At 33.4% G+C, this 15,386-nt stretch overlaps 1 protein-coding gene across 3 annotated transcripts; it reads right to left on the reverse strand.

Annotated features, from left to right (window-relative positions):
* Positions 1 to 1,620: 1,620 nt before the first annotated feature.
* On the reverse strand, positions 1,621 to 13,550 carry LOC114289217 (pyridoxine/pyridoxamine 5'-phosphate oxidase 1, chloroplastic). Of its 3 annotated transcripts, none has more exons than XM_082874217.1 (14): positions 13,275 to 13,550; positions 12,964 to 13,167; positions 12,796 to 12,834; positions 10,284 to 10,451; positions 10,065 to 10,170; positions 8,594 to 8,757; positions 8,208 to 8,450; positions 7,905 to 7,993; positions 7,119 to 7,169; positions 6,509 to 6,599; positions 4,224 to 4,328; positions 4,056 to 4,126; positions 3,375 to 3,470; positions 1,621 to 1,917 (listed from the first exon to the last, which is right to left on the reverse strand). In XM_082874217.1, exons 1-14 carry the CDS (start codon positions 13,407 to 13,409, stop codon positions 1,851 to 1,853), a joined length of 1,629 nt encoding a protein of 542 aa, XP_082730343.1. In that variant the 5' UTR covers positions 13,410 to 13,550; the 3' UTR covers positions 1,621 to 1,850. The 3 variants fall into 3 exon arrangements, 2 of the variants coding, with proteins under 2 accessions (XP_082730343.1, XP_082730344.1); XM_082874218.1 differs by having other exon boundaries at positions 12,964 to 13,177; XR_014332655.1 differs by lacking the exon at positions 4,056 to 4,126.
* Between the last annotated feature and the right edge of the window lie 1,836 nt (positions 13,551 to 15,386).

Raw genomic sequence — 15,386 nt, forward strand, 5'->3', positions numbered from 1 at the left:
CTGACTTTTAGTGACGAAAATATACAGCAGCGAGTCATTTATCCTTTAGCGACCAAAAATAATTGTTGTTAAAAATGTCACTATTTTGTATTTCGCAATCAAATTGAGACATTTTGAGACAAAATATTAGCAACGAAATATTTTAGTTCTGCAAAATCAAACATTTTGTGGCAGTATAAAATTGGTCGCCAATTTTCACTTTTAGCAACGCTTTGAAAATTAGTCGCTAAAAATCAAAATAATCAAAGACCAAAATAATAATTTTAAGGACTAAAGTAATTAATCGTTAAAAGTCTTATCTGTTGTAGTGTGTCTGAAAGGCTTTTTTTACCACACAATGAGTCTCTTTGGCATAATAATGTGGTGGAGAAAACCTTGCAACAAGAAATCTAAATGTATCTTTCTATCACATGATAAATCTCTTTGACGTGATCGTCTAGTTGAAAAATGATCAACGAAAGCATTACTATCATGAATCCTCCATTAAAAATTTGGCTTTGTACTATCTGCCCCCAAAGCTAAAGCCCACATATAATGTGAGGTAGGGAGAGAGAGTTGCACAAATCCAATCCATGTACCTGCTGTGAATATCTATTTAGCCGAACTTGAGTATAACTCAACTAATTGTACCATTACTAGAGAGGGATTTTGGATTCGAATTTAGGAAATATCGTTGAATGTTCGATTATACTAACCAAACTTACTAAGTAGGTGTTTGGCATGCACTAAAAAAATATTTTTTTTACATACATATCCTTATTTAGGTCACATCAACCAACATCTATCAACATCTCTTCTCTACTTTTCTATCTACTTTTTCTACTTTTCTACATTTATTTATAAAAAGTCAAAAAATACACTTATTTGAAACATCTCAAACCACCCCTAAGCCAGCCTTTCGAAGCACAACATTAAAATTTTATATGTAATAAGTTGAAGAGAAACATGATGATCACCCTGTAGAGGAGGGTTATTATGCAACGAAACAATAGCAATACTAAGAACGCATAATGATTCATAAAAAATATAATAGAAGGTTGGGATTAAACCAAGTTATAGAGGGATACACATTCAAAACAGTAATCATTATATTTTTGTGACACATTCTATATTTTAATTCGATAATAGAATGAGTGAAGAAACAATAGACACAGCCACAGGTTGGGCTACCCACCATCTCAATATAATCATTGACCCAACTATGGATCAAAAGATAAAAATTTACTTTCTGTCATTTCAATGTTTCCCTCTTCAATTAGGTGTTTCTCAATCCATTGATATATATCCCTACTATGGTTTTGGCAACCTGTTGGGCTATAAAATAGCAGAAGTCACACATTGTATTACACTGTTTAGTAGGTAATTATCCAGAATCAGATAAAAGATATAATCTAACTGCACTCACTCAAAAAAGAATGTTCTTATCCCAACAGATTAATTTTGTTTGGTATGTTTTTCTTGTTTTCAGAATAAAATAATAATAAAAAGTTTGAAAACATCCATCGTTTCCTCCATTTGTGCAAAAACAGCTTTCGAAAATTTAAAAGCTAATTTTTAGTGTTTCTTTACTAAAAACAAGTTTTCTATATTTTTCGAAATATGAAAACAGAAAAATGAAAATGATACCAAACAGATTTAAAGTATATTCCATAGAAAATGTACTAGTTGAATTGCGATATTTTCTCTCATGTATACAACAAATTACAAAAGTACCACCAAGAATACATAAACTGGTACATCCCACTGATATTGCAAATGCACGAGTGTCTCTACTTACAGAAAATAAATGAAAGGCAGCATGGAAAAATACCCAATGACGAACTTTATAATGAAGATGCTGAGAATACTAGTCAGGGTGCTAACCGATCAATTTTCCATACTCTTTTTCCGTCAATCATTTCAGGGGAATATCGTATCCTGTCAAAGGAATGAAATTGAATATTACCAGGGGTATTCACCATCATGTACAGAAACAATAGTTACCTGAGGTCTGTTCCCAGGTGCAAACTTCAATTAGCATGAAACTCAAATTATAAATTATAATTATATAACAGTTTTGTATCTCGGCCTTTACACTTTCAGAACGATAAAGAAACACAATATTAAAAAACACACGGATCTTAAAAAGATAGAAGGTTTTCCATAGTTGAAACATTTGCATTCCATTTGGGAAGGAAAGGATTAAATTTTGAGTAATCTAATCAGCATAGTAATTGTTTTAGAGGCTCAATTGAAGTGTTTATTGTTTTATTTTAACCAGGTCCTATACAATAAAACATACACACATTTAGAATTTTGAATTCAATGTTCCTAAATTGTCAAGATTCTTCACGAGTTTCTAAACTTCTTGGAGTCCATTTGGACATTGTTTTCTAAGTTTTCCATTAACTTTCTCAATTATTTCAAAAATTTGATACCATCTCCTGCATTTAGTATGAAACTCTTACAAAACAGTCTGGTATCTCGACCATTACACTTTTGAGAATGATAAACAACACAATCTTAAATTACTTGCAAATCTTTAAAAGATATAAGGTTTTCCAACATTGAAACATTTTCATTCCATTTGGAAAATCAATGAGAATTAAATTTTGAGTAATCAAATTAGCAAAGTAATTGGGTTAATAGTTTTTTTTTTTTTTTTTTTTTTTTTTTTCCTTTTTACCAGGTTCTAAACAATAAAATATATTTTGACTTTGAAGTTTCTTCCTAAACTTTCTCAGGGACCAAATAGAGAAAATTCCATAATGTCAAAATTCTTCTCAAGTTTCCAAACTTCTTTTGAGTCCATCTCATATTCTTCTCAATCACTCCGGTGGTTGTTTCTTGTTAGTCTATTTTGTTACCAAACTGAAGGCCATCAACAAGGCCAAAGCTTTGGCCTGTGGAACATTAAAGAGGAATATATTCCAGAACCCATGTGATTTGGGGATTCCATAAATTTCTTTGCACAGATTAGTAGTAGGATGTCAACAATGATCTAGATTTATGACATCTACACATGCATAAGCTCAGATCCAAGATTGTCAAAGAACTTGAGCTAAAGTTGGGCCACAACAAAACCCAGAAAACACCCATGTTTAGCAACATTTAAACACAAACAGCACATACCAATGTTTTGCAACATTTAAATGGTGATTTTAGAAACAAACGGTACACTACAGACAATGATGGCACCATCAATGATACCATCGGATGCATTACTAGCTAACAATCCAAATCAACCTTGAATTGTTTTAGAATCACAAAAACGAGGATAGAACAAACATGGTTTATATATAAACCAGCTAACACTGAATTTCAGACTGGTTGCTTTTTATGCACAATAACCAATCATATGAAATTTTAGAAAGAGGAAACAAATATAAAAGTACCTATCATGCAAGCGTGATTTCTGTCCTTGCCAAAACTCAAAAGCCACTGGTTTAAGCCTGTATCCTCCCCAGTGTTTGGGTTTGGGGATCAAACTACTGCAGATTAAAAAATAAAATATTAGAATTTCTTGCATGGTATTGGAGCCAGTTCAGAATGACAAAGAAAATGCAGTAGTCATCATAGAAGACAATGATTCAGAAGTGACCCACTCAATGATTTTCAATCAAATGGCAGAATATAATACCTATACACGCATCCTCATGTGCACACACACACATACAAGGTGCCATTGCTTAGTGTCACAGTAGAAGCTTGGGTTGGCAAGCATGAAAATGCAGGTTTTCATGTATGCGTGTCTGTATATGTATATGTAGAGAGAGAGCGAGAGAGGCAGCTATGTGTAAATAATGCAGACAAAGATTGCAACCCTAAAACCCTCATTCAAATATAATATTTTATTCAGCTGGTAATTGTGGAAACAGACAAACACACCACACCACACCTTACACACATATCAACACACATAAAGATGTTTATAGTTAATACTTCGTTCAGATGGTAATCACAGAAACTGGATTTGGGATGGATATTCAAAATCTCAGCAGAGGTTTAACAGCATGTTAGCACACCAAATTCAGCAAAGTAGATTCACAAGACAGGCAAAATTACAGCTCACTGACCCGTCAGAGAATTTTTCCTCTAATTCTTTGTATTCTTGGTGGAGAATATGCCGTCCAGGAATTACTGTGCTCTAGAGACAAATTAGATAGGTTTAGTTTATGTAAACATCATATACTGTGCACGGAAAAGGAGGTAGAGCAATACAATTTGACTATAGTAATACAAACCTGCATACTAACTATTGCTCCAATTTGACTTCCTCGAGGACGGCTGTGGAAGTACCGCTCAGATTCTTCATCAGAAACTTTCTCCACAAATCCTTCCACTCTTACCTGAAAGTCACATTATTGTTTGCTAGGTTTTGTCCACAAACATGATTTCAAGAGGTATGCATTATGCATTGTTATCATCATAAACATTAACACGACAATTAAAATATTTGATAATTGAAGATGTATGCTTTATTAGAACTACAATATTTTACAGTGATGAAAGTAAACCTCATATTAGATTAGACTGTAGTTGGAAGCGTGACAACCACAAGCTAATGATTTTCAGTGTATTACCATGTTCATATTTGTTAGTTTTAGAAGGCTGATTTCCAATTGACAAACGTCCGAGTCTGAGTTTTAGGGGTTTTCTTGTTTTGGAGTTGAGTCTTAGTTGAGCTCTTCTTCTTACTTGGGTACCCGTTGGTGGAAGAAACTTCCCAAGTCTGAAAGGTTTGTGACCCAGCCACACTTGACACACCTGTTTTTTTATTTGCGTTCGATTTCTGCCCTACAGTCGCTCGAGCTCTGGTTTTCCTGCAAGGCCCGCTCGATAGAACTCGACAGTCACTCGAGCGCTGCAACTCCTGAGTTGGCTGCTCGCTTCGAGCTCAACAGCTGCTCAAGCGCTGGCATTGCTGCATGTTCCATTCGACGTGCGCTCTACAGTCGCTCGAGCACTGGAACTCTTGTATTATACGCTTGCTTCGCGCTCTACAGGGGCTCGAGTGCTGGTATTCCTGTAAAGCACACTCGATAGGTGCTCAACAGCTGCTCGAGCACTGACAACTTGTAGCTCGCACGTTTTTGAGCTTTTTGTGACTCTTTTGCCCCTTAACTATTTTTTGAACAAATTTGATCTCATCTTTTTGGTAGAGATTTGGGAATACAAGCTTAGATACATTTTCTACATTTTCTCTCTCTTCTTGGGTGATTAAAGCTTGTGCTTCAAGAATCCATTGATGGGATTTTCAATCTAGAGATGGGTTCATGATTTCTATCTTTATTTCTCTCTAGATTGATTGAAGATCGAAGCCATTGATTTGGAGATTGGAGCTCAAAGCTTCATGGAGAATTTTGGATCAACAGTGCTTGTGCTTGCAAGACCGCTTTTGAGCGGAGATCTAGCTTCTTGAAGCTTGCGGTGAGGCTCAACTATAGGTATAAGCTTGGGTGAGGTTTTGTAATTCCTATTTGAGTCTTATAATTGGTTGATTCATTGATCTAGTGAAATTTGGTGTTGGAACTTGGGATCGTGGTTTTCATCCTGTGAGATAATTGTCTCATAAGGTTTCCACGTAAATTGTGCGTCTCTTATACTGTTTTATCATTGTCTATTGAGGAATTATGTGTGGATTTGGTTGATAATTATTGATTGTTCTTAATTTGATGTTTCAATATTGGAATCATTTAGAACCCCAAGCAGTTGGCCTGGTGGAAAGGGCTTAGGTCATGGGGGCGTGCCCCCTCTAAGGTTTAGAGATCGAAACCTCTTAGGTGCTAACAATTTCTTGGAGCCATCGGACTAGCAGAAAACTCTTAAATTAACCGTAGTGCACTTGCGAAAAACTCCTTGCCAAGGGGGGCCTGTGCACCCCTAGGATTAGTGGGGCTTTGATCCGGACACCCCAATGCCAATCAAAAAAAAAATATTGGAATCATTAGAACCGACGTCTCACTTGCAGTATTTTAAGCAGTTGCCAGAGTAAAAGGAAATTAGGTTGCATGTTCTTAATTAAGACCTCCTTAACCATAATTTCCCCTATTCTTTTTTGAGGGACTAACCAGGTAGTGGAAGTATATTTGATTGTTGAGTACCCCATCTAGGGCATCATCTCCATGCCAGTGTCAGCCTCTTATTCATACTAACTATAAAATTAGATGGATAGACATGCAAAGCAACATTTTACCCAATTTGTACACACCAGGAATCCTCTATAGAAGATCAAGGCTCATGGCATGTCGTCCAGATTATCCATTCACATTAAAGAGTTGAGTGGTTCATTCACAGTTTTTCAGTCCGATTATGTGTTCAAAGTGATTCTAAAATTAAAATGAATTACTTAACCAGCATTATCTATTCCAGAAAGGATTAAAATAGTAAACACACGTCATTACAATTCCATCAAAGAATTAAATAACATTTTGCTTTGCACAATGAACGGGAACATCAAAGCACCCTACTTACACACCCCTTTGCTTCACAATAGTTTGATGGCATTACAATGAAAAAAATGGTTTACCTGGCGATTTAGACCATCCCAGTAAAATAGCAGTGATGCATGAGGATTTTCAGATATTTCATGAGCCTTTCGGCTTTCATAGTTGGTGTACCTGCATAATGGCATAACAGATACGAAAATATCAGTGTTTGGTTTCAGTTTTCTAAATTCAGTTTTTTGAAAACTGAGTTTTTTGTTTTTCGTGTTTTTTTTTTATTTTTAGTGAAATTTTTGTAAATTTTAAGAAATTTTTTACTTTTTTTGATGCACATTATTTAGATGTATCCAAATAGTAAACTATTTGTGAAAAAATATTTTAAAAAATTAATAAATACACAAAAATACAAAAAATGTAATGAATTTTCGTATTTATTTTGTATTTTTTGGTATTTAGTGTAATTTTTAAAGATTTTTTTTACAAATATTATACTTTTTAAGTGTATTTATGTTGGATGTGTCTAAAATATTAAAAACAATTGCTTAAAATATTAAAAAAAATCATTGAAAACATTAAAATACAGAAAATAAAAAAGTAAAATTTTCTGAAAACTGTTTTCTGAAAACCAGAACCAAACAAAGCAAAGCACCTAAATTGTAATCATTACTATAAGAGTCAAAGCACAACACTAACCAGAGAAAACCATCTTTATCAACTCCTTTTAGCAACACAATTCGTGATGAACTGCAGTAAAGAATAACATGATGTGTGGTCAATTTGCAATCGTCAATAAATTTTACTTAAAAAAAAAGGCCACATTATCCATCTAGAAATTCAAAATAATATTTAAGCAAAATAATTAAACAAAGAGCATTTTTTTTTATCCATGGAGACAACTGATGTCATTGGGACAGTATATAAAAGATCATTTTAGATACCTACTTACTATTTAACATGGTAAGAATATGTCCATCGAAATGACATAACTTGGCAACTTCAAAAATTACTTTGGCATCAATGGAATAGAATGAGTTCTTGGAAAAGAATAATTGATAATCACACTAATAGGAGCTTAGTGTTAAGTGGAGATTGCCTCATAGGCTGCTTGGCATCTGTCATTAGCTGAGTTTTGTTGACAGCCTGGGGTATGCCCCAGTTTGTTTGTGTGTTTTCTCTGTGTTAAATAAAGTTTAAATTACCACAAACACACAAAAAAGGACATGGTGAATTTAACAAAACAAATATTTTATGATCACAAATCATATTTCAAGGAACAGGCAAAGATTAAATAAGCCAGAGATAAATTAAAAGAAAATAAGGAAACTCAGAAGATCCCATTTTGGAGAAAAATAAAATAGAACCCATTAACTATTGGAACAACATGAGTACTTCAGTTCGTCTGCTCCAAAGTGTCCATGCAACATGGAATACTATCAAGTATTAATGAACAAAGAAAACTAGCCAACGAGAGAAACTTACGGTTTCCCATTCTTTCCAGCAGTTGACAAGGCCATAGCATTTGGTTCCTTCAAGCCCGCAGCCACTGCATCATCAAACCATTTCTGGAACTGCAATATAACTAAAGCTTTTATTATGACAGAATGAAGAGGTTTTGCCCACAGATTTTCACCAAATCACACTATAAATCTATTCTCAAATATTGTTTTAGCAATTTATAATTCAATATTGAAATTTCTTGCATATTAGTTCTAGTAGTATTAAGAGTGGAAGTAATCAAAAGTTAGATTAATGACCAAACATTCATTTTGAATGAAAACATACCTGATCAAAGGGGTCAGCCTCCACTTGATCCTCAAGAAACTCAGGAGAAATATAGTTCTCTCTCAGAGCTGATATGTCAATTTGTGGAGGCTTTCCAATTCGGACACACATAGAGGTGCCAGGATATGGTGGAAGTTGAAGCTTATAATTGTCTACAATTGATGGTGGAACAAATCTGCCACCTAGAAAGTGGTGCGGACCACAAAATTTCTTGGCACACAACTTCGGAGCCGTTAAAGAAACCTAGAAGAATATAAACTTGCATTCATAAAGGGGTTGTCTCAATGGGTAGAAATATAATTGTATGTATGGTAATCTAAAATGACAAGTGTTAACTCCAAAATGTCGAGTACATGGTATACCACAGGTTTCCATCAAAAGTATACCAGCATGTTGGGTTTAATGCCTTCTCCACTGATATCTCCTTCTTCAACATGCCACCCAGATGGAATATCTATGGAGACAACAGGTGATTCCTGATGCATTTGATCATGATTTTGAAGACGTACCAGCCTTTGGATCAGATCATCAAAAGGAGGCCTTGGGATACCTGAAGGATTTAGAGGTATAAATTTCAGAATATGAGATACTATACAGGATTAGAAAAAGAACCCCTAACTAAACGCACCTTCTTACCCATATATTACTTTACTTTTTCTAGACAATCTCTATAATGTACTAACCCAAAATATAAAAAGGATACACATAACCACCCCGAAAAGACGGGGGTTTCTAATCATTGAGTTGTTTATTTTTCGATATAACATGACCTTTCAAAGAAACTACAACTACAATAAAATGACTTGCTAAGATTCCATTTTCGGCCTAACTTCCAGCAGCTCAACAGAAGTGATTATTGCTTTCATTCTAGCCTATTTTCATACTTGCAATAGCATAGTCCCCATATGTTGACGACCAATATATGGTCATCTCAAAAACCTTTCCTTTTTGCAGAATTGCTGGATTCCTTTCTCAATTAAGTCAATCTAACACAGTAGAGAAAATGTTAACACAAATATGGGAAAACTAGTAATAATAACACTACAAATTAGAATGCATCAAGAAACACCAAGGAGTAGGTCCAAAAAGGATCAAGAAAATTTTAACTAATAGAGATTGTTTGGAGTTAAACAAACTATAAAACATTACTCTGGGCCCCACTCAGAGGAAGTGAGCATGAACTGAGGACTGTATAAGAAGTGGAATGCCGAAATGAAAAGGATTAAGATTAAGGGCTTGTTTGGCATGTACTAAATAAGCCAAAAAGTCAAAAAGTCACTATCTTATTTAAGTCACATCATCTTATTTAAATCACATCACCTCTCTAACACATCACATCAAACCCAACCCAAACCCACCAATAAGTCAAAAAGTGCACTTTTTTAGGACATCCCAAACCAACCCTAAGTTAATATGAGCCTGTGACAACATAGGTGATCTTGAACTATGGTGAAGACATGTTTTAATGGACAGAAATAACAGAATGGGGCTCTAGTTGCTAATTATATGGTTGGTAAGGATATGATTTTTGTGATAAGTACGGCTGGGAAAGACGTGGTAAACTTATTGTCATTCATACAATTCTAGGACACATAATAATTATATATTCTTATTACCAACATCATTTAAAGACTTCTAAATTCTGTCTCAGCTCTCTCGCTGAAATTCTTTATAGAAAGTTTAATAAGAAAATATAGATATCATCAATAAAATAGCAAACTATAATGATTAACACATAAAGGAATCTTCTAAACTTTCCCTGCCCTTGCAGGGGAAAAAAACAAACTTTGAATGAATGAAAATGGAAAAGGCAGATGCTGGAAAAGAATTCTCAGAAACTAATAAAAAAGAAATTACCATGAAATGAGAACCCAAACATTGCATCTACTAGAATATCAAAGTCATTTGATAAGTCATCGGGCAGATCTTCCACTGACAGGAAAGGCACTGACAATGATTCCAGCTACAAAATTATTACTACAACAAATAAGCACTTCTGCAAAAAAAAAAAAATATATATATATATATGTAAACTAATATGTCACCAATATTTCAACTTGAGTCCCATTGCCATACCTGAGTCACCAGACCATCATAAAGAGGTTTAGGAGTACGCTTCGGATAACAAACAAATGGTTTATATCCAAAGTGATGTAGATGACGAGCAGCTACTAGACCATCACCACCATTGTTGCCAGGACCGCAAATCGCAAGAACTTGCTTATACTCACTTGATTTGTAGACCTGTCAAAAGCATTATTAACACATAGTAAGCATCATAAAAATTGAATCAGGCCCTTAAATTTCCAGAAAGTACTATTTCTCACTTAGAAAATTATGAACCATTAAGCCCCCATATTTAGTTGCAGAGAACAAAGGGCAAAATAGACCACTTTATCTCCCAACACACTGCAATATACTTAAGATTCAGTTATTTATCAAAAAAAATATTCTTAAGATTCAGTCACAAGGCTCTCTATCCAACAAGTGCCACAACTCTAATCTTGCAGCACCAAGGTCCACAACGATGCAGGAGTGAAATCTGTTGCCATAAAGGTACCCAGTCTAGTCTGATTCAAACTATAATGTTTCAGTTTGGGAGTTCATGCACCTCATATCCCTACGGCAATACTAATGCCGTGAATTCTGTCCCACGATACGCAATCAACAGCATGTCAACAACCAAGAATAAAGCCATAATTTATATTCAGTTACATAAAAGAATTCTACAAAGGAACACTATTCTTTTACATTAAACTTCTGAAAACATTGAAAGAGAATAAACACACAAAAAGATGAGCACATAAATGACATGATAGTCGATTACACTCGCCATTGAACAAAAAAAGAAGACCAAGCAGATAATACATTAGAACTGGATCTCATTTCCTATGAATACAAACAATAGGCCTCAATCACTGTGGTGAGGCACAATTATCTCTGTCATGTAGGTTAGTCCATCAAGATTGTTCCAATAACTTGACCATCTTATTCATGAAGAGGTAGGTGAAGTCATAAAAGAACTTGTCAAAGTTTTATCTTCGTGTCATACAACAAAATATTTTTCTTTGGTTCAAATTCATAGTTGTCAAATCGGGATTCGTATCGTGAATCGAAATGACCTCGTACCGAATCGCGAATCGAATCGAATCGAATCGAATCGTGAATCGTAAAGATTCGTTCACTTTTTTTAAATTACTTACGAACATATATCTACATATTTATATGTTAAATATATCTTATAAATATGAAATATTTAGACTTAAATCAATGAAAATATTATTTTCAATGATAATCATGTAGTTTAATAGGTAAGAAATTAACAAAAGTTCCTATGTAAGATCATCATCTTACCTTTTTCTTTTTTAGATATTTCTTATCAACCATTCCTAATAAATATAATAACGAAATACACAAACTATCAATTTCTAAAGTAATAATAATTAATAACGATATTGATCTTTAGACAATAAGCATACGTACTTTTCTAAGTAACAATGAACAAATCATAAGAAAGAATTATTTAGAATCTTTTATTTTAAAACCTAAAACATTTCAAAAGGGAACTAACCTCACACATATAATATTCAATTTAATAAAATAGCAATAAATAATTCATAGTATAACTTTAATCTTAAACATCTTTAAAAGATATATTATAATTTTTTAAAGGAAAAAAAAAAATGAGAAGAAATGTTAAAAATATGTTGAGCTTGACTGAATCTGATTGGATTGGATCCTATTAAAAATTCCATGATCATTAAAATAACAACAAATCATGAGTATATGTTGGCTATTTTGGTACTGAACGCTATTAGAAGTTGTATTATGTCATTCTCACTAAAAAAATAAAAAATAAAATAGTCGAAAATATGTTGGACACAATAATTTCAAAAATTGCATGAATTGTAAAAATTGAATTGAATCGTGAATCGATTATGAATCGTGCGATTCACTAGAGAATCACTTCCAAAATAGATTCACCCATAGATTTATATCGATTTTGCAAAAATTCCGAATCTAATTGTGAATCGAATCACGAATCACGAATCGAATCGCAAATCATAAGATTCTGATAACAGAGTTCAAATTAGACATCAGCAAGGGGCATGGTTCAAAGTTTTGCTTCGGTGGCAAATTTCAGTAAACAAAAGTTTGGAAATAAAGAGAATCTTAGAACAAAACTTTTTCATTATCTCAAGAATACATTGAAGAGGTCACAAGAGTACAAGCGTACAACAAAATATAATTAGAAACAAAAGGAGAAAGAATTCACAACAGGTGATAACGGAGTCCAAGGAATCAAATAAAAGAATAAGATAAGATAATACCATCAAAACAACATAGATGACGACTAGTGACTCTCATTGAGTATCAACATGTCTGATGACATCAAGATACAAATACGGCTTTGTGAATCAAAATAACTGTCATCAACAGCACATGAGCATAACTCTCTCTCTCTCTCTCCCTCTCTCTCTCTCTCACACACACCCCCCTGCGCGCGCGCACACACAATGCAGGACAATTGAATGAAAAAATGCAACAACCAAACATTAAAAAGCAAGGCAACCCAAAAAAAGTTTACCTCTGCAATTGCTGTAGCAACACTCAAACCAGCCAATTCCTGAAAATAGAATAACACAAAGATTTGCATAAAATTGACTTCAACCCAATAATTCCTGATAAAACCAAGAACTGAATAGAAAAGTAGAACTTGGAAACAGAGCGGTGAAGAATAAAATTGAAGACTGACCATTAACTGATCGACACTGAAGCCAAGAGGACCCATGAGGATGTCATCGATCTGGGCTGCTTCCTTCTGCGACAGGTACGAAATAGATTCCGAAGATTGCAAGCACTGCAAGGTCGAAACCTGTCTATTGGCCATTCCTCTCACTTCACCGTAGCTCGAACACAACCCACGAAATGCAGACCTCGAATATTGACCCAACAAACCCTAGAAATCACTTTGTAGTCATACTAGTCAGTTACAGCTACATATACATATAGATATATATATATATATATATAGAGAGAGAGAGAGAGAGAGAGAGAGAGAGGTACCGATTGAGGAATTGGAGAATGGAAAGAGAGAGAAGAATTGAAGAAATTGTTGGAGGTGCTAGAAGAGAGTAATTGAGAGAGAAGACATAGACATGTCATCGTTTTGCCTCTTCTTGTGCGTATCAGTGATCTCATTATTCTCTCTGTTATGGGCTTTCTTTCATGAATGTGATTCTATGCGCGTCTCGCTTGCTCACTTCTCTTCCCTGAAACGCATGGAGACATCATGTATGGTTTTGTTGGTACTTGGCACCATGTATTCCACACAACAATGGTAAAGATTAGGGACTTTTTTTTTTAATATTCTAAAAAAAAAAAACAATTTAGAGAAATAATCCATTTTTCAAATTATTTGGAAAATTAATCTGTTTTTTGAAGTGACATTTTTTAAATGTAATTTTGAAATTGAAATTGTACTTTTAACTTACAATTTCATCTTAAAATCGCATGTTGAACATGTAATTTTACTATGTTATCATAAATTGCATGTTGAAAATACAATTTCAAAATTGTATGTTGAAAATACAATTTCAATTTCAAAATCGCATTTTCAAAATGTGATTTCAAAAGTAGGTTAATTTCTCAAATAATTTGAAAAGTGGATCGATTCTCTAAATTATTATTATTTTTTTTAGAATATTAAAAAAAAAAAAAAAAAAACTCAAAGATTAGGCTACAAACATACCATATACATTTTTGTATACAGCTGTACAGCTATAAAATGGTATTATTTTATATTTTTTAAATTATAATTAAAAAAATAAAAAGAAAGTTATAATTAAAATTTTAAAATAATATTATAGTTAAAGAAGAAATTTGATGATAATTAAAGGGAAAAAAAAAACATTATTAAGAATGCTATAGTTTGAAATGTATATAATAAAATTTCCCTTTAACCACACTTTGCTTTTAAAATATGAAAAATCAAACTTTTAATCCACATCTCATAATCAGATCAGATTATGTGCACATACAAAAATTAAGAGTAATTTATAAAGAGCGATATTATTAGGATTAGGATACAAAATTTTACTAATCACTCATCTCTTATAGGTTCCACATGTCATGTAGGATCCACACTTAACATTTTTAAATTATAAATTACACATCTTTTGTATTAATTTTATATCTCCTTTTACAAAAATGTAATTTTGTGTCCATTTGTTACAATATTTATTGCCTTATGTTTCGGTAGGGGTGAAAGAATAACCGAAAGGACAGACCAAACCGACCGAACCGAACGGTTTTCGGTCGGTATTTTAAGTTTTCAATCGTTCGGTTCGGTTCGGTTTATATTTTTCTGTACATTCGATTCGGTTTACGATTTTTGATTTTTTTGAACCGAACCGCACCGAACCGAACTGACTTATATAATATTAATAGGCCCAAAATGTGAGGCCCCAAACCTATGTAGGAATTACATGGCCTGAGCCCAAATTTTATGCAAAATGGATAGAAATATAGGCCCAAAATGTGAGGCCCAACTAGGGGAAAAAAAGGCCAAAAAATCGAAAAATCGAAAAAACCGCACCGCACCGTAATAAACCGAACCGCGCCAGTTTATGTTATTTTTCTAGGCGGTTCGGTTCACAAATATGAAAAACCAAAATGATCGGTTCGGTGCAAAACTAGTGAAAAACCGACCGAACCGAACCGATTTCACCCCTATGTTTCGATTTGTCTTTCGTACGTAATAGATAGATTTGCCTCCACTATGTAAGAGTGTTTTGGGAAGATAGTTAGAAGTTGCTTTTTGACTTTTTTTAATTTTTTGTGAGAGAGGAAAGTAGATTAACGACTATTAACTCACTTTTCAAAATAGGCGGTAGTTTCAATAGGTGGTGTTGAAGTGCCCAAAACGAGCAATCCCACCTCATTTTATTATATAAACTTTTTATAAAAAATAATCACTCTCCTTGGTTTTAATTTCCAGATTTTATTTTTTTTAAAATTTTGCTTTTTTATTTTTCGTATTTTTTTATTTTTACTGAATTTTTTTAATATTTTAAGTAATTTTTTAAATTTTTAGATACACCTAATATAAATACACTTAAAAAATATAATTTTTATGAAAAAATTCACTAAATACCCAAAAATTTTTAAAAAAACGAA

This window comes from Camellia sinensis, chromosome 6 (assembly GCF_055761805.1).
Source record: "Camellia sinensis isolate YWXY chromosome 6, ASM5576180v1, whole genome shotgun sequence".
NCBI lineage: Eukaryota > Viridiplantae > Streptophyta > Magnoliopsida > Ericales > Theaceae > Camellia > Camellia sinensis.

What these genes read in the sequence shown, in the direction of transcription:
- LOC114289217 (XM_082874217.1), bottom strand. Translation starts at nt 13,409, where the DNA reads ATGAGATCACTGATACGCACAAGAAGAGGCAAAACGATGACATGTCTA. An exon ending in GCATTAAACCCAACATGCTG is followed by an intron (nt 8,451 to 8,593) that starts GTATACTTTTGA and finishes ATATTCTTCTAG; the next exon opens with GTTTCTTTAACGGCTCCGAA. An exon ending in GAGCAATAGTTAGTATGCAG is followed by an intron (nt 4,127 to 4,223) that starts GTTTGTATTACT and finishes ATTTGTCTCTAG; the next exon opens with AGCACAGTAATTCCTGGACG.